General features: G+C 45.3%; 1 protein-coding gene across 3 annotated transcripts in view; it reads left to right on the top strand.

Moving 5' to 3' along the window:
• The window catches only part of EXOC4 (exocyst complex component 4), a 305,007-nt gene that overhangs the window by 78,318 nt on the left and 203,803 nt on the right, over nt 1-22,886 (top strand). For 2 of the 3 annotated variants that reach the window (XM_066182652.1, XM_066182653.1), the window contains exons 8-9: nt 11,026-11,171; nt 14,153-14,241. In XM_066182652.1, the coding sequence (XP_066038749.1) occupies nt 11,026-11,171; nt 14,153-14,241 (235 nt within the window). Of the gene's footprint in view, nt 1-11,025; nt 11,172-14,152; nt 14,242-21,247; nt 21,515-22,886 lie in introns of those variants that run through there. The other variant, XM_066182654.1, reaches the window with a different exon arrangement.

The raw sequence follows: 22,886 nt of genomic DNA, 5'->3' as shown, positions 1-22,886 counted from the left end.
TTGAAATCAGAGACTGGTTGATGAGAATAAATCTTAACTCAAGTTGAAAATAGGGCTCAGACTCTTCTCTGAGCACCATATTCAGTTTTTATATTGGTTCTAGCAGGTCTGGAGGTTATAAATGTGCAAATCCAATAAATCATCAGCACGAGGGAGGGAGCCCAGGGCTTGACTTCCTCACTGGGAGCATGGTGGGTGGCTCAGGGCTGGAGCTGAGGAGCAGCAAGCAGCACTCTGGCTGCTCTCTGGAGTGTCTGGCACCAAAGCACGGTGCAGACACACTAAATTTCCTCCTGCTGGAGAAGTTTGTGTACTCCTGACTGGTGCTAATTGATGGGCTGTGCCCTGGAGGGGCATCAATCTCTGCGAGTCAGATTTATGAGGACCCTTATGTTTGTTTGGCAGCGTGAGGCTTGTTCCAGGGATAAATGGAGCGAGCAGGGAGAGCTGACACGCTGAAAAATGGGAGATCCTATTTCTCCCCTGGAATCCTGCGCTTTCAGAGCCATAAAACTTGAATTCCTGGCATTTGGGACGAGCTGGGGAGCCGAGGACGGGGAGATGTGCAGGTGTTTCCTGAGGGAAGGATCCCCAGGTATTTTTGTTCCCGTGTGTGCTGGAGGGATATCACACGTTTTTTTGTCAAGTGCCTGATTAAGTTTGACATTTGAAAATAGAACTTCACGGCGAAATAAGTACTGTACTTGTGAGTATTTAATTAAGATGTTTAGTTCCTGTCAAGGTTGGTAGTTTCTCTTTCCTGTTAAGGGCAATACGTCTTCAACTGCTGAAATTTCAGAAACCTGTACTTAACCTTTACTCGTCGTTCCATTTACATCGAAATCTGATTAACAACTTTGAAAGTTCAGAAGCTGCGACTAAATGCAATTAAAGCCCTTGTGGAGTCTGTTATTAAGAGCTGGCATTTAATGAAGACTGAGGGCACACTACTGTTACCATCCACACTGGAGCAGGATGTCTTCAGCAATTAGTTGAAGGCATGGAATACACAAAGTGTGCTGTATTACCCAGCACGGAACATGGTTGGTATTTAAGCAACATGCTGCCTTTTTTTTTTTTTTTTTTTTTAATTTTTGCCCTCTCTTTGCTGCATTTTCTGTGAAAGTTTGAGCTGCAGAAGCTCAGCTCAGGTGGGCTCAGCACAACCCTGGTTTTGGTGTGCATTAGAATTCTTCCCTGAAAGGTGGATGTGTGGCAGGCACTAAACACGAGTGGAGGCATCCTCTTTCTTGGTGATTTAAAAATGTTTAGCTTTACTTCAGTTGTGAGTATGAATTTCTAGCTGTATTCTTCCCCTCCTCCAAATTGTGCAGAGCCACTGGAGCTTGGCTAAATGATAATTGCAGGGCAGAAATCTGCACTCAATTACCTGTTCAACTCTTCCACTCCTCCTTGACCTTTCTGTGTGCTGCACGAACAAAAGGAAGTCCAGTCAAACTGAGAAGGGGATTTAATCCTTCAGGGAAATGCTTTATTTTGTGCCATCTATGAGGCAGGTGGTAATTGGACTTTCTGATCAGGTTCATTGTTTTGGTGAACTGCAGGGTGCATTTGGCTCATAACTGGACCAGATTTATATCACCAACTTATCACTCCTGTCAAAAGGACCATGTGCTAAAGGGATGCATGGACTGGACTTGTAGAATCGTGGAATGGTTTGGGTTGGAAAGGACTTAAAAAACCATGTAATTCCACTCCCTGCCCTGGCCAGGGACATCTTCCACTATTCCAGCTTGCTCCAAGCCCCATCCAACCTGGTCTTGGAAACTTCCAGGGATCCAGGGGCAGCCACAGCTTCTCTGGAAATTCCACTCCAGCCCCTTCCCAACTCCCAGCCAGGAATTTCTTCCTAATATCCCAACTCAATCTCCCCTCCTTGTGTGTAAATGTATGTGCAGACATATTATATAAAACACACACACACACACAAAGATGTTTTTATTTGGTCATCAAATCGTAGCAAGTACAAGCTCCCACCCTGAAGCTCACTTGTCAAAAATCCCAAAAGATTTCTTTTTCTTTATTTGTTCTGTGTTTTGTTTGGGTGCCGAGAGCCTGATACCAAAATGAAGAAGTGGCCTTGTTACTCGGATCATTTCTGCCTCTGTAATCTGTGTTTGCAGAACAGCTGAGGTGCCTGGAGAAAAATAAACGCTGTCCATTTGTTTTATGACCCAGTTAGTCAAATTGACTATCGGTAGCTTAAATAAATTTGTCACCAGTGTTTGTTTCTCTTTTATTAAAATATAGAAACAAACCAGCAGAACTACCGTTCTGAAAGATGGGAGGAAAAATGACAGCTCAGATCTTGTTCCCATTTATAGAGACCAGGTTAGACATTGGGACTTGGAGCAGCCTGGGACAGTGGGAGGTGTCCCTGCCCATGACAGGGAGCTGGAATGGGATGAGCTTTAAGGTCTCTTCCCACCCAAAACCATTCCGTGATTCAACACAGCACATCTGCCTTGAAACTGCACCATCAAAATGAAATCACTTCTAATTTTTCAGCAATATTAACACGTGGGCCAGCCCGAAAATCCTGGCAGCACTTGGCCTCCAAAAGCAGCCTCAAGTTTCCCTTTCCCACCGCCCTGAGACATTCCTGCTGCTCCCCCAGTGTCACTGGCCTCCATTTATTCCCTGCGTCTGCACAGCCCCAGTTTGCCACTTGTTCTGCTCTCATCGTCCTCTGGAGGATTTTAATAAATCTCCTCTTTCAGTGTTACAACTTGTGCTCCGGCCCACAGCAAGACAGAAGCTGGAAATCCACTTTAAAGGCAAGAAAACCCAGATATTAAAAATATCCACTTAAAAGCCAATAAAAACACCTCCGTTTAAATCCTCAAGACTTGTTACTTAGTCAGGGTCCCTTTCTTGGCAGCTGTGGCAGTTGGGATGAAAGTTTTGCTTTTCAAGTAATTTTGAGGTTTGTTCCCTCCCTTCCTCCCTCCCTGGAGGGAGATGAAATTTCCCAGGTCTGCAGTAATTCACAATTAGCATTGATAGTGAGGGGAGCACTGATAGCATTATCTGCAGAGTTTGGAGGGGATTTTTTTGCTCTTTCCCAAAAATGAAAAATGGAATTCTTCTTGTACGGGAATGGAATTGGGAGGTGCCTTTAAAGAATTAATTCTGGAAGGGATTTTATTTTTATGTTTCAGTTAAATTGGAGGAGCAACAGGAAGATTAGATAAAGCAGGTTGAGCAGCATTAGAGGTGTTCAGAGCCCCTAAAAATTTAACTTTCGCTTTTTCAGACTTCCCTCATTGCTTCCTCCTTTCGTGTGTTTGCCACATGTGTGCTCAGCCCATGTTCTCTGTGTGATAAAACTGACACAGGAGGCTCAGAGCTCTTACAATTCAATTAACTGTTTCTCTTTGTTCATTGAAATGCCACAATTCCTGCAGCATTTTAATTATCAGGGCTTTTGATACAGCAAATTACTGGCTAATTAGCTACAGACTGCTGCCTCACCAAGCTTTTCTTGCCTGGTTTCTGGCGTTTTGTGAACAGTTCTTCTGTCTCCAGAGCTTGGAATCACAGAAAAGTTTGGGTAGGAAAGGATCTGAAAGATCTTCTGGTCCCATCCCCAATCCATCTGTCAGGAATGATGATGCCTCTTTCCAATGGTTACAATAAGTGCCCAGCAATGCATCCAGCTTGAATTCCCAGCTTTTTTTTTCCCGTCAGGATTCATTTGCAGTTGCTTTCCTTGCCCCTGGAATCACCTGTGGCTGGGTATCGGCATCTCCCGGGAAGGTTGTGCCTTCCCTCCGTGTTTGCTGATCCCACCGAACCCCGGGATGTTGGAGAATTGGAACCTGCTGTTGTGTTTTTAACCAGCTTTCCTCGTTGGAATCCCATCAGGAAATCTCTCTTCTGCTTTGCCGGCCCAGCTGCTGATTCCTCCTGCTTGGTCCAACTGAAATGTAATCCCAAAGCTCTCTCAGGGGCTGCCACACCTCAGGAGGAGCCCACAGCGTTTCTGTCCAGGGTACCAGAGCATTAAACTGAATATAAATCTTCCTGTCAGAGCCTGGAGTTGGACACCAAAATGTCAGAGACATCCTCAGATACCCTGGGGGTCGTTTCTGTGGGATTTTCCCTCTTAGACTGATCCCTTGGGAAGGCTGACCTGAAACAGAGACTGGACAGAGCTAGAGAATAAAGCAGATATTTATTAAAAGGCCTTTAGGGTACACCTTGGGCAGGACAAGAGCCTGGCCAGGGCTACACCCAAGGTGGACCCAAAATGGTCACAAAATGGGCACAGAATGGTCACAAAATGGAGAACTGGTCACAAAGTCTCGCAGTTTTATAAGTTTTTTGTTCATTTACACGTTGGGGTTCCCTCAGAGCCATCAGCTGGAGTTTCATTCCTGGTGGTTTCCAAAGCCAGGCCTGGGTGAGAAGTTCTCACTGGCACAAAGCCGGTCCCCAAACACAAACCTTATCAGCTGCTGGTTTTATTTCTCTTATCAAGTGGAAATGGTCCCAAAAGGTGCTGAGTTCCAGGGGGGATGGTTCCTTCGTGCAGGAGCCTCAGAGTTGGCACTGGGTGGCTTTAAGCTGAAGGAAGACAGGGTTAGATGGGATTTTGGGAAGGAATTCCTGCCCAGGAGAGTGGGGAGGCCTTGGAATGGAATTCCCAGAGAAGCTGTGGCTGCCCCTGGATCCTTGGAAGTGGCCAAGACCAGGATGGAGCAGCCTGGGATAGTGGATGGTGTCCCTGTCCGTGGCAGGAGATGGAATTAGATCAACTTTAAGGTCCCTTCCAAGCCAAAATCATTCTGTGAGTGGTGCTGCAACTTTGTTGAGATCCCCAGAGGACACAGAGCTCTTGTGATCTCCTCACCTGATCCCTGGGTAAGACAAGCCATGGGATTTTCTGGAATTGATTCCCATTTGACAGAGGGCCTGTGCTTTAGGAAGACATCCAGTCCTGACTGGGGGAAAGAGGAGTCAGTGACAGCAAATTGGAACCTGTGCTATCCCTGGTTAATTTATGCTCTGGAAGTTTGTGGCTAATCCTTCGTCACAACCTGTCCCGCTTCAACATTCCAGCCTCTGGATTTTTTGACAAAAATCCAGCAGGGAAGGTGTTTCCCCAGCGCTGTGCCCTCTGTGTCCTGCTGGCTGCTCCAGCCACCCCTAAGGCTGCTCTTCTCTCAGCTAACGAGCCTGAGCTCGTGTGTTGCTGGAATTCCTGTTCTCCAGGCTTTTCATAATTTCCAGGCTGCTCTTGGACACCTTCCACCTCTTTTCCCTGATTTCTTGGTTTGTCACGCCAGGGTTTGATTTGGCATTCCAGATGTGAGGTCAAAGCTCTGCATTTTACAGCCCTTCCCTCTGAACTCATCAATACCCATTACTTTTAATATCCCCAAAATTTCCAGAGTCAACTTTACACCATAATCTTGTAGATCAAGACTTCCTTCATTTTCTGTGGAAACTTTCCTCTGCTGACATTGAAATCCTTACAGTACATTGATTATATTCTTGAAAATAGGAATAAAAAGCACTAACAGGAGACATGATTTTCTGTGTTCACTTTATTACTTGCCATTTTTCTCCCCAAACATCATCATTTATAAACCTTCTCTAGTAATTTTCCATAGGAGTGTGAGCCAGGAAAACTTCAGGTCCGTTCAATCCAGAAAGGGTTTGGAGCAACATTTAAAGGATTTAAATTTAATTCACATTTAAAGCCACATTTAAAGAATCGTGGAATGGTTTGGGTTGGAAAGGACCTTAAAGATCATCCAGTTCCAACCTCAACACCTTCCACCATCCCAGGTTGCTCCAAGACCCAATGTCCAGCCTGGCCTTGGACACTTCCAGGGATCTAGGGGCAGCCACAGCTTCTCTGGGAAAAAAACCTTTTCTTGTGCTTCCATTGATCCAGCTTCTAATTACTGTTGTTTTAAAAATGAAGATGGACTGAATTTAGACTGAAAATGACAAGGTTTCCATCCAACAAAAGAAAAAGGGGCTGGAATAATCTGGTATTTCTCTTGGAATACAGAGGACAAAAAGAGGAATTAAGATTTCTGGGAGCTTGTAAAATCCAGTGTCAGTGATTTTCTCATTTCTGGTTGAACATTGTACTGCACCTGCCTGGATTTCTTGGTTGAGTTCTGGTGTTTTGTTTGGCTTTTGTCACATCCTTGGTGGACATAAATCTTTATCTCTTTCTGTTTATTTAAAGCTAAATTTGTCACCATCATGAGAATACTTTACCCAGGGTTTTTTCATCTTCTGGAAATCCCTGTCGCTGGACATGAATTCTATTATTCCCCCTTAATTATTTTTTAATAGAATCTTCTATCATCTGTTCTGTGATATTGTCTCTGATCAATATGAGGTGGAGAGGCTGGTAATTACCTGGGCTTCTCATTCACCCTTGAAAAATTCATGGTGTAATGGTTTTCCTTGGATTTTCTGGACCTCCCCCAGGCACAGGAAGAATGATGAAAATCAGGGTTTATGGTGTGGAGTTTGAAACTGGTTTGGTGATGGAGCAGAGTGTCCTCACTGCAGCTTCCATCTGAATTCAGGGTATGTGAGGGTGTGAAATACCAATTAAAGCTTTTAATTTATAGAACAGAATTTATTCAGAGCTCGACCCTCCTACCTAAAACCTCACAAAAGGTACAAAAAACCCCACAAATTAATTTATCTGTCCCCCTGGCCAGGTGTGTTTTACTGCCCATACTTTGTTCAGGTCAATCTTGGGCATGACAAGGCATAAAAACCTATCCAGCTTCTATTCTATCTAGGAATTTTCAGCAAGGCTACATTATTTTTGTTACGACTAGAATTTAACTAACTTGGCAAAAGGCAATGTTACTGAACTGTAAACTAGGTATTAGGTCTTCTTCTTACTTACTGACACAGGCTCTTTTTTTGTTTAAGGGGCTTTAAAAATCCTCTATTTATTTAAAACTAAACTTGCATTTCTAGCTCAGGTCTGGGCGGATTTATGTATCTTCATTTCTCGGAAGGTTTTAACTCAATCCTCACATTTTTGGACGCTCCTGGGCCTGTGTGGAGAGTCCCAGGAGCAGATTTGTCCTTGTGCCAGTTCAGAAGGGACAGAGCAGAGCGAGTGTCACCAGCTCAGCCAGGCCACACACGCTGCCCTGACCTTTTGGAACTGGAGAATTGAACGACGCCTCCAAATCCATAAAAACCGCTTTGTTCATAAACCACTTCCTTGTTCATTTTCCTTCCACAAAGAGCAGTTGGGTGCAGGGTGCTTTGTTCTCCTGCATTTCTGGACAGCTTTATTTGTTTGAGGGATGTAAACACAGCCCACGGATGGCAGGACTCAGCCACGGAGCGCAAAGTCCAAGTCCTCGTTCCAGATGAATGGGATGCTGCAAACTTCCCAGTCCCTCATAAATCTTGCTGTGCGGCCACGTGATTAATGTCTTAACGAGGTTTTTGATTGATGCCTCAGCAACTCCTAATCAGGTGTTGTGGGAGCAAATCAGGAAATCCCTTACTTGGCTGCTTCAGAGCTCCTTTCGCCTACAAAGGCAGGAAGAGCCTGGGTTTTCGTGGCTTTTAAGTGGATATTTTTAATATCTGGGTTTTCTTGCCTTTAAAGTGGATTTTCAGCTTCTGTCTTGCTGTGGTTTTTAACAAGTACAGGGCCTGAGCACAACTTCTAACACTGAAAGAGGAGGTTTATTAAAATCCTCCATGAGGACGATGAGAGCAGAAGTCTGAAAAAGCGAAAGTTAAATTTTTAGGGGCTCTGAACACCTCTAATGCTGCTCAGCCTGCTTTATCTAATCTTCTTGTTGCTCCTCCAATTTAACTGAAACATAAAAATAAAATCCCTTCCAGAATTAATTCTTTAAAGGCACCTCCCAATTCCATTCCCGTACATGAAGAATTCTGTTTTTCATTTTTGGGAAAGAGCAAAAAAATCCCCTCCAAACTCTGCAGATAATGCTATCAGTGCTCCCCTCACTATCAATGCTAATTGTGAATTACTGCAGACCTGGGAAATTTCATCTCCCTCCAGGGAGGGAGGAAGGGAGGGAACAAACCTCAAAATTACTTGAAAAGCAAAACTTTCATCCCAACTGCCACAGTTGCCAAGAAAGGGACCCTGACTAAGTAACAAGTCTTGAGGATTTAAACGGAGGTGTTTTTATTGGCTTTTAAGTGGATATTTTTAATATCTGGGTTTTCTTGCCTTTAAAGTGGATTTCCAGCTTCTGTCTTGCTGTGGGCCGGAGCACAAGTTGTAACACTGAAAGAGGAGATTTATTAAAATCCTCCAGAGGACGATGAGAGCAGAACAAGTGGCAAACTGGGGCTGTGCAGACGCAGGGAATAAATGGAGGCCAGTGACACTGGGGGAGCAGCAGGAATGTCTCAGGGCGGTGGGAAAGGGAAACTTGAGGCTGCTTTTGGAGGCCAAGTGCTGCCAGGATTTTCGGGCTGGCCCACGTGTTAATATTGCAGAAAAATTAGAAGGGATTTCATTGTGATGGTGCAGTTTCAAGGCAGATGTGCTGTGTTGAATCACGGAATGGTTTTGGGTGGGAAGGGACCTTGGAATGGGAAAGCTCATCCCATTCCAGCTCTGTGTCACGGGCAGGGACACCTCCCACTGTCCCAGGCTGCTCCAAAGTCCAGCCAGCCTGGCCTTGGACATTCCAGGGATCCAGGGGCAGCCACAGCTTCTCTGGGAATTCCAGCCCAGGCAGGAATTCCTTCCCAAGATCCCATCCAGCCCTGCCCTGTGGCAGTGGGAAGCCATTCCCTGTGTCCTGTCCCTTGTCCCCAGTCCCTCTGCAGCTCTCCTGGAGCCCCTTTAGGTCTTCTGAGGGGCTCTCAGGTTCCCTGAATCCTCTCTCAGGACATCACTCCCATCCCCTTGGCTGTCCTGTCACTTTCCAGTTAATTTCTTCATCCTGAAGAATTTGTGGAACTGTTGAATTCAGGGCACTGGAGCAGAAAGAGCTTTGATCTGCCCAGCCCAGTTTCTCATGTGCTTGAATTTTTTAACTGAAAAATGAACTCCCAATTCCTGTCTCACTGGTTTCATCTTCTCAGAGGTATCCACGTCCCTGGAAGTTTCCAAGGCCAGGTTGGAGCAGCCTGGGACAGTGGAAGGGTCCCTGAACATAGCTGGGGTGGCACTGGATGGGCTTTAAGGTCCCTCTCAACCCAAACCATTCTGGAATCTGATGAATTTTGTGGATAATTATCAAAATCAGCTTTTACAGCTTCTGATTTTTTTAGAGCTTTGTATCCAACCATCCTCCCCTACCTTTCTAGTAAATAGTTTAATTGAGTAAATTAACAACAAATTAACATTTTTCTCTCATTTTTCCCAGTTTTTTGGCATTTTTTGATATCTTAGAGCAAACTCATCTCCTGGTTCTCTGTTTCACCTGTTACCCACAAAGTTAATTCATTCTCCTCCCATCCCAAACCGCTTTAGGCTTATTGTAATCCTGGATTTCACACTTAATCTTCCCAACTCCTGAATATAAAGTGACACCAAAATCATGGAATCCATCATAAATAGGTTTCATCCATAATGGAAGAACAAATTGCTTAATGTTTTTCTTTTTTTTTTTTTTCAACTTGATTAGGTTTGAGGGTTTAATTAGATTTTTGTGGCGATTTTCAGGTTGTTAATTTAAGTGGAGAAGATGAAATGCAAATAGGTGAATACGAACGGGTTTGGTAAATTAGTGTCAAAAATTAGCAGAGTGATTATTTTTTACCAATAAACACAAATTTTCAAAGCCTGTGCTCAGGTAAAGTTTTAATTGAGAGGGTTTAGGAAACAGATTTTCTGTGTGTTTGTATTATTATTTTATTTTTCCAAGCCATCCCAAATTGTTTCTAATTAGGGGCACGATTCCATTTGCCCGGATATTTATTCCTGTGTAATTTGTTTCAACTTAGGCAGCACAGGAGTGATGAATTCTTTTCATTACCTCCAACTCTCTTTGATGGGCTTTGACTGGCTAATTATTCACATGGAACATAATTCACAACACCCTCTGAGCAGGTAAAAAAAAATCCTGAAAATAAACAGACTTTTGAAATAACACTGACAAAAGTTCATTTTCTAAGGCTTTCGTTTCATCTTCAGACACGAGGAAATGAAAATGGAATCGCTCGGAGTCTGGTTTTACTTCTGCACCTTGAATTCTTTCAAATATTGGGCTGTAAATGTTTCGCAGGAGGGACCCTCATATCACAAAGGGAGCCCCCAACCCCTCACAGAGTGATTTGGGATTGGAAAATCAATCCTGAGTTCCACCGGCAGCTGTGGGAATTCATATTTTCGATGATGAGAGAAGCATGTTTGGGTTGGGAGCTTTTAAAGGACAATTTTTGCAGCTTTCCAGGGTGTTTTCCATCACATGTGACCCCCAGCACACACATGGATGTTTTCAATTTCTTATAAATATATTGGAAGTATTTAAGCACGTAAATGCATTTATAAACTCAAGGTATTGTAGCTCCACTGCTCACTATTGCAAACCTTTGTTTTTAAGAGCATTAATTATATTTATAATCAGTGTATAAAGCTCAGCCACCCTCTCCCCATGGCCGCCATGGATGGAATCACTTTTGGGAACTTTTTGCAGGTTCCTTTTGGGACCATCAGGGTTTGGAGCAGATTGAGTTGGTCAAAAACCCCGTGCCTGGAAGTGTCCAAGGCCGGGCTGGACAGGACGTGGAGCAGCCTGGTCTGGTGGTCATGGCAAGGGATGGGACTGGATTATCTTGAAGATCCTTCCCAACCCAAACCATCCTAAGGAATATAAAATAAATTTTTATAAAGCAGACCCACTCCTCGGGATACCATTTTTGAAAAAAAATAAAGCCGCGTTTCTGCCAATTATAATTTTGGTGAGTTTTGGTTGTTTTCCCACACAGAACCTAAAAACCGCCAGGCACTCCAGGGACGTGCTGATGCTGTTTTAGCCCAGCTGCTGAGCTCTCTCCCTCCCTTTTCAGATGCTGCTGACGGAGTACCTGGACATGAAGAACACGCGCACGGCCTCGGAGCCCTCGGCCCAGCTCAGCTACGCCAGCTCCGGCCGCGAGTTCGCCGCCTTCTTCGCCAAGAAGAAACCCCAGAGACCCAAAAACCCTCTGTTTAAGTAAGTGCAGGGCTTTTTCGAGCTGTGCCTAAGCTGCCTTTGGTCCCTCCAGTGCTGCTGGTAATCGCAGTTTCACAGTGGGAGAGGTGTGGAAGTTGATGGGGATTTAACGCCCGGAGCTGAAGATGTGTTACGGATTCAGCGCCTGCTTTTAGAGCTGAGCTCTTCCCAGGGCTCATTGCAGGACTGGGAATCCCATTACAGGAGCTGCTGCAGAGCATGGAGTGATCCATTCTGCCTCTCTTTGTCCGTGGCAAATTCAGGACCTGTTAGAGGGAGCGATAAAGGGCACTGGACAAAGGGAATTAAGATAAGTGTGTAATTACTGCATAGACTAAGCACTTAATCCTGTCACTAACTCCTTTAATTCGGCAGTCAGGCTCTGCAAAGAATTAAGTGGTTGGGAAGAGAGTGTAAGAGAGAGGAGGATGAGAGAGGCTGGCTGGCCAAGGGAAGGATTTGGGGGAGAGCAAATTTCTGCAGCAATAAGGAGTGAGGAGTTGCTGAGCAGCGCTGGTGGGAGAGGAGATTCACACCTGGATTTGGGGGAGCTGTGCTGGAATTTTCTTCTCTTCCACCCCTTACCTGTGCTGGCCGTTCTCTTGGGCCTCTTGAGGATTTTGGAGAGGACCTTAAAGTGCTGTTTTGGCAGAAGTACTCCCTGTAGGTGTCCTCTCATACTACCTGAGATCCCAGTTAGAGATCCGAGTCTTCCACATTCTTGATAAGCTCTCCTGTTATTAAAGAGTTGCCTTCTTCCCCTGTCAACCCATGATTATGACCCCTCACCTGTTTTTTTTTAAACCCCTCTATGGCTGTTTTGGGCTGAAAATCCCACTTGGAATTTACTCTGACCCTGCAGATGGATATTGGAGCAAAACAGGGCTGCTCATCCCTGTTTCCACATGTACAAGGACCCAAATTTGGCGTTTGAGGATGAAGTTTGGGATTCAAGTTTGAGGCATGAGGATGCCCTGGCTCACCTGGAGCAGGCTGAGGCTGGGTGGAGTTTGTCAGCAGAGAGGAGGCGGCTGTAGTTGTTCGGAGGAAGGTGAATCACCTCGTGGGGAGCAGCGTCTCTCCCCACTGCTGGTGCTGTCACCGAGCGCTGCCGTCCCCGCAGTGACAGCAGCACTTAGTGGCATCTCTCGTTTGGTTATCTGGGCGCTGTCAGCTGTCACCATATCTATGGAGATCTCCCTTGAAATGGGATTTCTCAGCCCACTGAGGTTTGTACGTGTTTGACGGAGTGTTGTTCTTGTCTCCCTTCCCATCTTCGGGGCTTTCCGTGCCAGGCTCCTCCATTAGCTCTGTCCAAATCCAGGAGCTTTCCTCTTGTCACCACATTTCACTCCTCAGCAGTCTCTAAGGGCAAGGCTGCACCTCGTGTTTTGCTCACAGGGGGATGCAGGTGGTGGTGCTGTGTCCTGTGGTAGCTGTGAGCTCGTTTGATTAATATTAAATATTGAGCTAATTTAATGAATATTAAATATTTCTGCTAGTTGTGTCTTCGAGGAATAGAGGGAAGTTGTGTCCTGCTCTCTGGAAATCAGGAGCTGGTGTTTAGATGAAACTTGGAATCCTTATTTTCTTTAAAATGGATATAATAATAATAATAATAATAATAATAATAATAATAATAATAATAATAATTTTAAAAAAATCTTATTTAGTTGCAATGTTGGCTTGCTAAAGAAAGCTTCACATGAAGAGTAATTTGGGAATTTGGATAATTCATGCCATCACAGACCTGGCTTTCTTCTCTTCCCAAAAGTAGCCAAGGGCGTGCTCAGGTTGCCAGCTCAGATTTCCGAGATGGAAATCGGGAAATAATAAGGCAGGAGTGAATTGTACAAGCAAGAGCTGAACACCCAATAAATCAGTCCCAGACTTGGCTGTAATTCTGTGTAATTCCAGAGAAAACAAAAATATTTTGAAAGCTTTGTGGGAGGATCAGCGTTGGGAAGGGAGTTGCAAGGGTAGAGGAGTTGAGTGGGAACGGGAGTGTGGGAAGAGCAGCTCGAGGAGGTGGCAGAGGAGGGGAAATAGGGCAGAAAAACTGGATGGTTGTGGAAAAGAAGGGATGAGATCTGGGTTTGGTGCCTGGAAAGACCTGTGGGATATATGCTGCTGTTACTGTCTCACTGAGGCCAGAGGGGGAACGCAGAGCCAAGAATTTACAGCTCATTTAATTAAAATCAGAAGGGTTTGCTGTATTTTGATAAATCGTTATTAGTTCAGTTGCAATAACACCAACACTCACAGTCCAAATTAAAGCAGAAAGGCCTCATTAATAGTAATAATCTTAACACCAGTGCCCAGGAAAGCTGTGAAATGCTTTCCCCCTGTCCCTGGTGTGATGCTGGTGTCCCTCTGGGCACCACCGAGGCCGATTCCATCTTCCTGAACTGATTGGGGAGGGAATGAGAAGTGTTACAGCAAACCTTCAACACCTGGAGGTTTTCTTGTGACAGAAGTTTCCTTTCCCAGTCTGAGGCTGTTTGAAGGTGCTTTGTCCCCACCACAAGCTCCTTTCTCCCTGGTCCCCAGAGCCCATCCAGGCACTCCTAGGGTTTTTTTTTTTTTTTTTGGGAAGTGCCTGCCTGGAGCAACAGCCCTTGGCCATGAGGGTATTCCCAGCACTGAGCTGAGGCACAAAGCCCTTGGCCATGGGACACTTGTGGTCACGGGGACATTGAGCTGTCTTGAGTCACTGAGGTGGCACATCAGGGCCCAGTTTGGGGCCTTTTTCTATAAGAGCCAAAAATCCTCTTGATGGGGCAGAAATAGCTGGAAAATGTTTGGATTGTTCCTTGTGGATTCTTAGAGCCATGCAATAAATAAGAATCCATTGGTCCCTAATTTCCAGGAGAATAATAAATTTGTATTTTGTATTATTAAAGAGCTGAGTGGTGCTCACAAGAAGGATGCTTCCAGGGCTGGCTGAGTGCCTGGACTGACTGAATCCCTTTGAATTCCAGGTTTGAATCCTCATCCCATGCCATCAGCATGAGTGCCTACCTGAGGGAGCAGAGGAGGGAGCTGTACAGCAGGAGTGGGGAGCTGCAAGGTATGGAAATGGGAAAATTCCCTCCTGCAGGAGCTGGAGTATCCTGTCCAGCCTCTGGCAGGTATTGATCTCTGCTCTGAATCTCTCCAGGTTTTAAGCTCTTGTTGATTATGAGGTTGGGAAGGGTTTCTCTTGATTCTCTCAGCATTTTCAGCTGGAGGTCCAGGTCTTAAAAACTATCCATAAAAACAATAGGTGAAATACAAACAACCTCACCTTGAGCACTGGGTTTGGGTATTGGAGCTACCTTGGATATTTATCTGCAATTTATTTCCTTACTGTGATACTTGCCCTGCATTGCTTTGGGAGCTGAGCTCAGGCAGCTCGAATTTGAAGCTGGATGGACTAAAGTGAACAATTCTTTGTGTTTTGTACACTTGAGGAGCTGCAGAGTGTTTGCAGATGGTGAATCCGGGCACTTGGGCTGCTTTTGCTGATTTTTATTGCCCATGGCAGGTGCTGTGTGTGGCCGGGGAAGTGTTCCCTGCTCCAGGCATGACATCATTGCACTTGTTTTTTCCTGAATGACCCAGTGGTTGGGTTTGGCAGCAGAATCAAGGGAATATCCATGTACAGCAGGACTAAATTCTTTTGTGTCCCTTACTCCACTTTCTTCTGGGGCTAACCATAACAAGAAAATAATTTATGCTCTTCAAATATCACAGCAATGACCAAGGGCAGAATTTCTCCTGGAACTCTCATCCATGATAATTTTCAGCTGGCTTTCAATTGAGAACGTTCTATAATTTGCAAGAGAATTTTTGGCTGCCTCCTCCTTTCATAACCTGTCCTCAGCGACAACTTAAACCCACGAGGGTGTGAAAAAAAAGCCTCAAGAGGCAGAGATTGTTCTTGTGACAGCTTGACTCACTTGGGTGACTGCAGAGGTGATCTCAGCGTTGATGAGCAGGGCTGTAATGGTTCCGTTAATTCTGCTAATGGTTCTGTTAATAATCTCTAAATTCTGACATCCTTTTGGGTGGACTGAGAATGAAGAACCTGAGCTCATGCTGAGGATGACAGCTGCCCAGCCCCTGATCCCACAGCGTGTGGGAAGGAAGGGAAGTGGAGGTACCTGGCAGCTAAATTGGGATCTCACCTCTTACACACCTGGGAGGTGCTGAGCTCACAGCTCTCTCTGCCTTTTGGGATTCAGGTTCTCACCTTCAGAAGTGTCACATGTCCAGGGCAGCCTGGGAGATGTCCCCAGGGTCAGTGGGATGTGGCTGAGCTGTTCCATCCCATTATCAGGTTTTATTCCAGGAGGATTTCAGTGGTTACTTCTCCACAGTAAGGAGCTCTCTGTTACAAACTGAGTAGGACAAATGTGGGCTCAAAGCCAAGAATTCTGCAGCTGTTGAGAATTTTGAGCTTTTTGGGGTTGTCAGGGAGCCTGCAGCGCTTGCTCCAGAGTTTCCTGTCCCTTTGGGAGGAGTCCTGGTGCCTTCTGTCATTCCCAGCCGTCCACGTGGCTTTAAGAACAAGCAGAGAACGGAATTGACTCTCTCCATGTCCATTTCCTCTTCCAGGGGCCTTGTGGCTGAGATTTGGGGATTTTTGTGGTTATTGCTACAAGAACTGTTAATTGTTACACTGAGGGTTTTAAGGAGCTGCTGTCCCGGGTTTGGAGCTCGTTCAGAGCCAGATTTCACGGCAGACTGATTCCTTATGGATACAGGACAAATCCTGGGGCAGTATTTGGGATATGAGCAGGACACTGGGAGAGAAGGACGCAGCAGAGCTGCTCAGGCTGCCCAGGGAGCCCAGGGTGGGGAAGGACAAAGCCCTGGAGCTGCCAAAGAGCTAAAGGAAAAAACAGGAATTGGTGTGGGAAGGGCCAAAATCCTGCTGCCCTTTGCAGCTCACTTGGAAGAGCCTGGACGTGATGCAATAGGTGACAAAAAGTCAGTGTGGGGAGGCAGTGGGGACAATAGATGAGATGACTTTGCTGGGATTCTTTGCAGCTGAACCATCAAGAAAAGTTTCCCTTTGAACTTCACGTTAAAAATGCAGTAACCTCTGTCTCTATTATGAGCTGCTGTTCCCTTTTAGGTTGCTCATTAATCTTCCTGAATCCCAGACCACAGCAAGATCTGCATTTGGGGGGTTTTTTTAAATATATATTTTTTTATTATTTTTTTATCCCTTTTAAAGAGAAATACAGTTTAATTGTTCAATCAGGTTGGTGGAAAGCAGGCATGTGACACTCTGTCTTCTGTGAACACTGCACAGTTTCTGTTCCCAACAGCCTTATCCACAGGGATGATTTTTCAGTGGCAGCAGGGGGAGGGTGACTTGTTAAGGAATCTTTTTTCCTGAAAAGATCTTCAAAGAAACATATGCATGAAAAGAAAGGAATTTATAAAAGTTTAGCTCACGCCAACTTTCTGAAATAAGAATTTAATTTAAATAGCCTTAAAAATGTGTGAAGATCAGAGTGGTGCTTTGTCATTAACCCCTTTGATTTGGACTGAAATAGTGCAGAGCATGAGGCTCACATTATCCCTCAGTGGGAGAAAGGGACCTGCTGCAAGTGATTTAGAGCTGGAATTCTTCGGTCTCATTCCACTGACATTGCAGGGGAAAGATCTTGGCCATGTGTTTTTTTTCCCTTGAAGCTGGCCACACAAGTTCTCTGACAACTGTCATTAATAAAAAAAGGTGGGGGCAAGTACAGAAGTGAAATATTTCCTCCTGGACTGGTACAGTCTGGGGAGAGCTGGAGGTGCTCACCTGGAGAGGAGAAGGATGCAGGGAGAGCTTCCAGCACATTCCAGGGCCTAAAGGGGCTCCAGGAGAGCTGCAGAGGGATGGGGACAAGGCCTGCAGGGACAGGACACAGGGAATGGCTTCCCACTGCCACAGGGCAGGGCTGGATGGGATCTTGGCAAGGAATTCCTGCCTGGAATGGAATTGCCAGAGCAGCTGTGGCTGCTCCTGGATCCTTGGAAGCGTCCAAGGCCAGGTTGTACAGAGCTTGGAGCAGCCTGGGACAGTGCTAGATTTCCCTGGACACTGGATGGGCTTTGAGGTCCCTTCCAACCCACAGCATTCCATGATTCTCCAAATGGCATGGAATACCAGCTGCCACTTCACCCCTTACCCCTCTTCTGTTTTTTTGCACTTGGCTTCCAGAACAGATTTCTGTTCAAAGGGAAACATTTAGGAATTGTACAGTCTGTTTAGGTTGGGTTTGGTTGGTAATTCCACTCTGTCAGGTCAGCTCTGCCCTGTCCTGGGGCTGGGCTGGGGCTGGCCATGGAATGAATGGGAGAATGGGAAGTGCTCCAAAGCTCCCGTGGTTCCCAAGGGTATGAATGGACTCCACACCTGCTCAGCACCTCCCAAAATTTAGACTTGTTTCTTTTCCCCTGGAAGCTCAGTGGACTTCTGCAGTAATTCCACTTCCCCGTGGCTTTGTGGAGCAGGATTTTCTTGGGAATGTGCCTGTGGGATGGATTGTCCAGGGAAGGATGATGGGAGCAGGAGTAGGGTCAGAATTCCAGAGTCAACACTCAGTCCCATGTTAGACCCCGCTGGTTTTTATTGATTATTGAAGGTATTGATTAATAGGCATACAAATAGTGGCTGCCCGGCATGGCAGGGGATGCTCCATGTGCTGTTCCTTGAGGAATCACTCCTACAAATACTTGTGTTCCATTGAAGGATAGAAAATATTCTTGGAATTTTTTTCATGCCTTTGGTTTTTTTTCCTTTTCATTTGTTTTGGGGGTTTTTATGAAAAGTTCTGTCTCTGATCCTGCTGCTTTGGCAGCTTGTGGATGAGTTTGTGCTCTGCTGGCACTGGAATTTGGGACAGGGCTTGTTGTACAAGGAAAGGAGAAAAAAAGTCGCCTGACCTCACAGAGAAAGTCTTGAATAGAACAAAGAATGAAATTTGTGCCCCAAAGTTGAATCCTCCCAGCTGCTGGGCACATGTTGTGTGCTGAACTGAAACAGCAAAAATTCGATATTACTGTATAAAGTTATTTGGGCAGTTTCTGTCCAGAGCATTCCAGGGATGCAGTGCACTTCTTCCTGCTTCAAAAAACAAAATTGGATAATTTCCCCTTGCTTCTGTTTGGAAGAACACGAGGGGAATTGAACGAGATGATTTCTAAGGACCCTTCCAACCAAACCATTCTGGGACTCTGTGAAGTTTCAGTTTTGCGGAGGTGATTTTAAATACCCAGAACTTTTGCAGTAGTTATTTTTCTCGTGTTGGGAGGAGTAAGAGTATTATATCAATTTATTTATAAACTAAAAATCTAATGCAAGAGGCCCTTGTGGCTTTTAAATATGCAGCACTCAAATATCTAAAAACTGACCAGTGGTTTAGCTGGAAGTGGAGAGAAATTCCACACCTTGGAATGTCCAAGGCCAGGTTGGACGGGGCTTAGAGCACCCAGGGACAGTGGAAGGTGTTCCTGCCCATGGCAGGGGTGACACTGGGTGATTTTAAGGTCCCTTCCAGCCCAAACCAGTCTGGGATTTTAGGAACCTTCCAGGCTGCTCGCCTCTGGCAAAGGATGGCAAATGTGGCAGTAAAACAAAGCTCTGGTATAACGGCACAATAAATTGTAGTGGATAATTTTTAGAAACTCCACGGATTTTTTTTAATTTTTTTTTTTTTCTTGCTGGCTGGGTGATAAATGAAAAGCCTTGAACACCCCTCTGACACAAACTTAAATTTGGGAAGTGGATTTGTGTTAATCCCCACTCTGCTGCTCAACCGTTCTCCACGCCCAAGCTGAAAAAAAAAAAAATAAATTCCTTACCATAAGGTTTTAAGTAATTAAAGAAAACCAACCAGAAACTCTGCTAATTAAGATTTTGACGCCAAGAAACAGCAGCAGAGACACACAGGATCTGATATGACAAGGGCACCGTGTAAGGCCAGGTCCAGGGAAAATGCAGTTATTTGTAGGTGCCTTGTTCCATTTGGATTCACCCAAGGGCTGCCGGAGGGAGCCAGCTGTGCTCAGCGGTGACAGAAACCAACGCTGACATTTGGGATAATGAAAATTCGGTTCAGCACCTCGCCGAGATGCGGATGATAATGTGTTGTCACTCAGAGGTGGTGGGGACGGCGGGGGGGAGAAGGCAGCAGGATTCGTGTCTCCTTAAAGGAGACGTTTGTGACAAGTGGCCTGTGCTGGTTAAAAATATTCCTCAAGGAAAGGACGGGGAATAAAATCAGCCGAGGAGGGGGAGCTGATGTGATATCCCGAATTTCCTGTCACACCGCTGCTTTTTGTCTCCTCGTGATGTGCAGGATCACAGTTTGAGCTTGGGCAGGGCTGGGGGGAGAGGGGAGGACAGGGGTTTGCAGGGTTTTGCCAGCTCTGAAGCAATCAGCTCCCCCAGCCCCTGGAAAGCCACTCCTGGTTTCCTCGGCGTGTGTTTGTCCCGGTGTAGCGGATTAGCGGCACGGCCTCTTCAAAGGCTGCCCAATCAAGGAGGGGTTATTAAAACCAGGCTGCTTTATGACTGAGAATTAATTAGAGCAGCATTTTCATGCAAAACATCCAATTTTTTTTTTTGATTAGCAATGGAGCGGGGCCACAATTAACACTCTGGGAAGCTTAAATTTCCAGCGTTTTGATTCTCGGGAAAATGAGATTATCAAACTGGGGTCAAGCCCTTGACAGCAAAAGGGGGATTATGTGTAAGAATATCATTTGTTTCTTGATTTTTTCCTCAGAGATTGTTATTAAAGCTACAACAGTTCAGAGGGAGATACCTAAAAAAAGGAGGCAGGAGGGTCCCTTTGCTTTGTCAGTGCAAAGAGCTCCTGGTGTTGGGGAGAGCACGTTTGGCATTTCATCTGCAGCAACAGGTTCCCATTGCTGGGTGGGGTCAGCCCTCCTTTTCCCATCCATGTGGGTTTGGTTTTTTCCTTGTCAGCACTGTTTTTGATCCCTTGCAGGTGTCTAAACGTGTGTATTGCTGCTTATTAAAGGCTGACCTCAGCCAGCAGTCGAGTCTGTGAAAAAGGATCAGGGCATCTCTCTTAATCCTGGAGAACATTTAGAGGGGGGTTGAATTTCCCACTTCATTCTTGTCGCTGCTCAGGGAGGTGGGAAGTGTTGAAAGTCAGGCTTGGGCTGTGAAATCTCTGCTTTGTGTCGGGGACTTTGAGCAAGGTAAGGCAGGAGGAGGAATTTTGGTGTCAGGGCGATATTTGCTGCCAGCACGGGGAGCGTCACTGTCATGGAATGGTTTGGGTTGGAAAGGACCTTAAAGATCCCCCAGTTCCAGCCCCATTTCCATGGGCAGGGACACCTTCCACCATCCCAGGCTGCTCCAAGCCTCATCCAACCCAGCCTTGGACACTTCCAGGGATCCAGGGGCAGCCACAGCTTCTCTGCACCTCCCTACCTCAGTCTTGACCTCAAGCTCCTCTTCCTTTAATCTTTGGGCCTTACACTGGTCTCTCTTCAGAGCCCAAACACCCCTCTGGTGCCACATGGTCCTGTTGGAACAGGAAAACCAACAGCAGGAACATCAAGGTGGTTTATGAGGAGAGGAGCTTCTCAAATAGAGATGGGGAATCAGTGCTGGAATCAGCTTTGAGTTCTGTCACCAGCCTGGATTCTCCATCCTCACAACTCTCCCACTTCTGCCATGCTTCTCTCCCCTGTTCATGTGAGGGAGCACGATCCTCCTTTTATGAAATATCCCAGAAATCCTCCACTCTCCACTCATTTTGCTGGAAGCTGCTCCGGCTGGGACTGGTTGGGTGGTGTTGTTACAGTTGGGACTCGCTATGTCCCAGTGCCTTGTTTGCAAAGCAATCCTTGATTTTCAAGGCATTTATTTACAGCTCCTTTCCAGCTTTGAATCTGGATTACTGAAGCATTTGAGGGCTTTGTGGCGAATTTACAAAGACAACATGGAATTATCTTGTATTATGCAGATTAGAACAGAATAGGTGGAGAACGTTTATGCCTGTGAGGTATAATACCCTGTTTTATATCAATTTTCTGGATTTTTTTTTTTCCAGGAGGAGCAGGCTTTTGGAAGTACTGAGCCATGGAATTTGTACTTTTGCCTGAATGTCAGTAGTGAACCATTTATTTAAACGCCACGGAGTTAGGCTGTGAAATGAGGAATAAAATACCCATGGGAGTTCAGATCAGCTGGGTCAGAATTCAACCTGGTGGAAGCTGAAGTTGATCAGTTAATCCTGATTTTTTTTGGATTTTGACTCACCAGACTGGCCAAAACTGCAAAACATTTCCTTTATATGAGATTTATATATATATATATATGTATATATATATATTTGGACTCTGATCCTTGTGGGTCCCTTCCAACTGAGGATATTCTATGATTCCATCTTCCTTCTAGAGCGATTAATTGCTACGTTGGCACTGTACTTTTTTTTCCCCTTTTGTTTCTTCTGGCCTTTTAGGTAGAGTCCTGAGATGCTCGTGGATGTTTATGTTTTCCGTGTTTACGTTTCCTATTGAAATCTTGCTGACATTTGAATTTCTCATCAAGTTCTTCTTTTCGTATTGAAGTTTCTCCGCATCCATCATTTTTGCAGGTCAAATTTCTTTGTTTTCACCAGCTTGCTTAGCAAGACCTTGATAAACACATTGCTGAAACATCCCTTTTCTTTCTCCCATTTGATGGAGTGTACAATCAACAGCCCAACGCAATTATCTGTGGGGACTGAGTCGCTTTCTTGCCTCTTCTGCAAATTTTTTACCTTTCAAGCTGAGACTTCTCCAGGAAGTAATTCCACATCACAGGGGATGGCAAATTCCAACAGGGACCTTCAGGGGTGAGCGTGGAGGGAGCTGCTGCTGCTCTTGTACCTGTTCAGGGGGTAAAGGAGTGTTTAATCTCTGGCCCTGTCATTCTGCTGCCTCTAATCTGTGTCTGAAATCCTTTCAAAATGCGACATCGTTGTTTTTCAAGGAGCATAACAAATGCACCCCAGACAGCTGTTATTAGCATTTGGGGTTTTTCCCTCGCAGCCAAGAGGTTTTTTTATCTTAATAAGGTTGAAATGGAACTTTTCAGTGGCAGAGGAGTGGGCAGGCTTAGAAAACTCGGCTTTCAAGGAGGGCTGAAGCCATTTAGGTGAGCATGAATTAACGTTTCCCTCGTCTTGTAAAGGTCAGCCTTTAATTGAGATTCACCACGTTCAGCCCAAAGCCCGGGTTCCAGAGCCCTCTCTCCGAAAAGGAGGCACAAATTGGCAGCATAATCTCATCAGAGGCTGAGGTTAGGTGGTAATAAATCACTCAATTCAAAGAGAACGAGGCTGCCACGGAGCACAAAACACGCCAGATGCTCCGAAGACTTTTGTGGCTTCGAGTTGGAATAACAGTTGGAGGATCTGTAGATGTCTTGAGTTTTTCCTAATAAGGAAGAACTGTTGAGGAGAAAGTAATTTTTACCTAATTAAAGGATTAAAATGCTACACATTTGATTCAGTGTTGGCTGTTATCCGTTTTACACACATAGGAATTGGAGGTGTCGCTCTCCTGTGTTTCCATTTGTGTATCATAGATCAGAAATTATTGCCAAAAAAAAAAAAAAAAAAAGAAAAGACAACAGCTTTCACAGATCCATTATTCCCTGCCTTTTGTGAGGAGATAAATGTGTGCTGAGGAGGTGTTTCTCTTTTG

The sequence above is a fragment of the Chamaea fasciata genome, unplaced genomic scaffold (assembly GCF_029207755.1).
Source record: "Chamaea fasciata isolate MVZ Bird 193981 ecotype frontalis unplaced genomic scaffold, bChaFas1.0.hap1 SCAF_5, whole genome shotgun sequence".
Lineage (NCBI taxonomy): Eukaryota > Metazoa > Chordata > Aves > Passeriformes > Sylviidae > Chamaea > Chamaea fasciata.
This window is presented reverse-complemented; position numbering and strand designations above follow the sequence as displayed.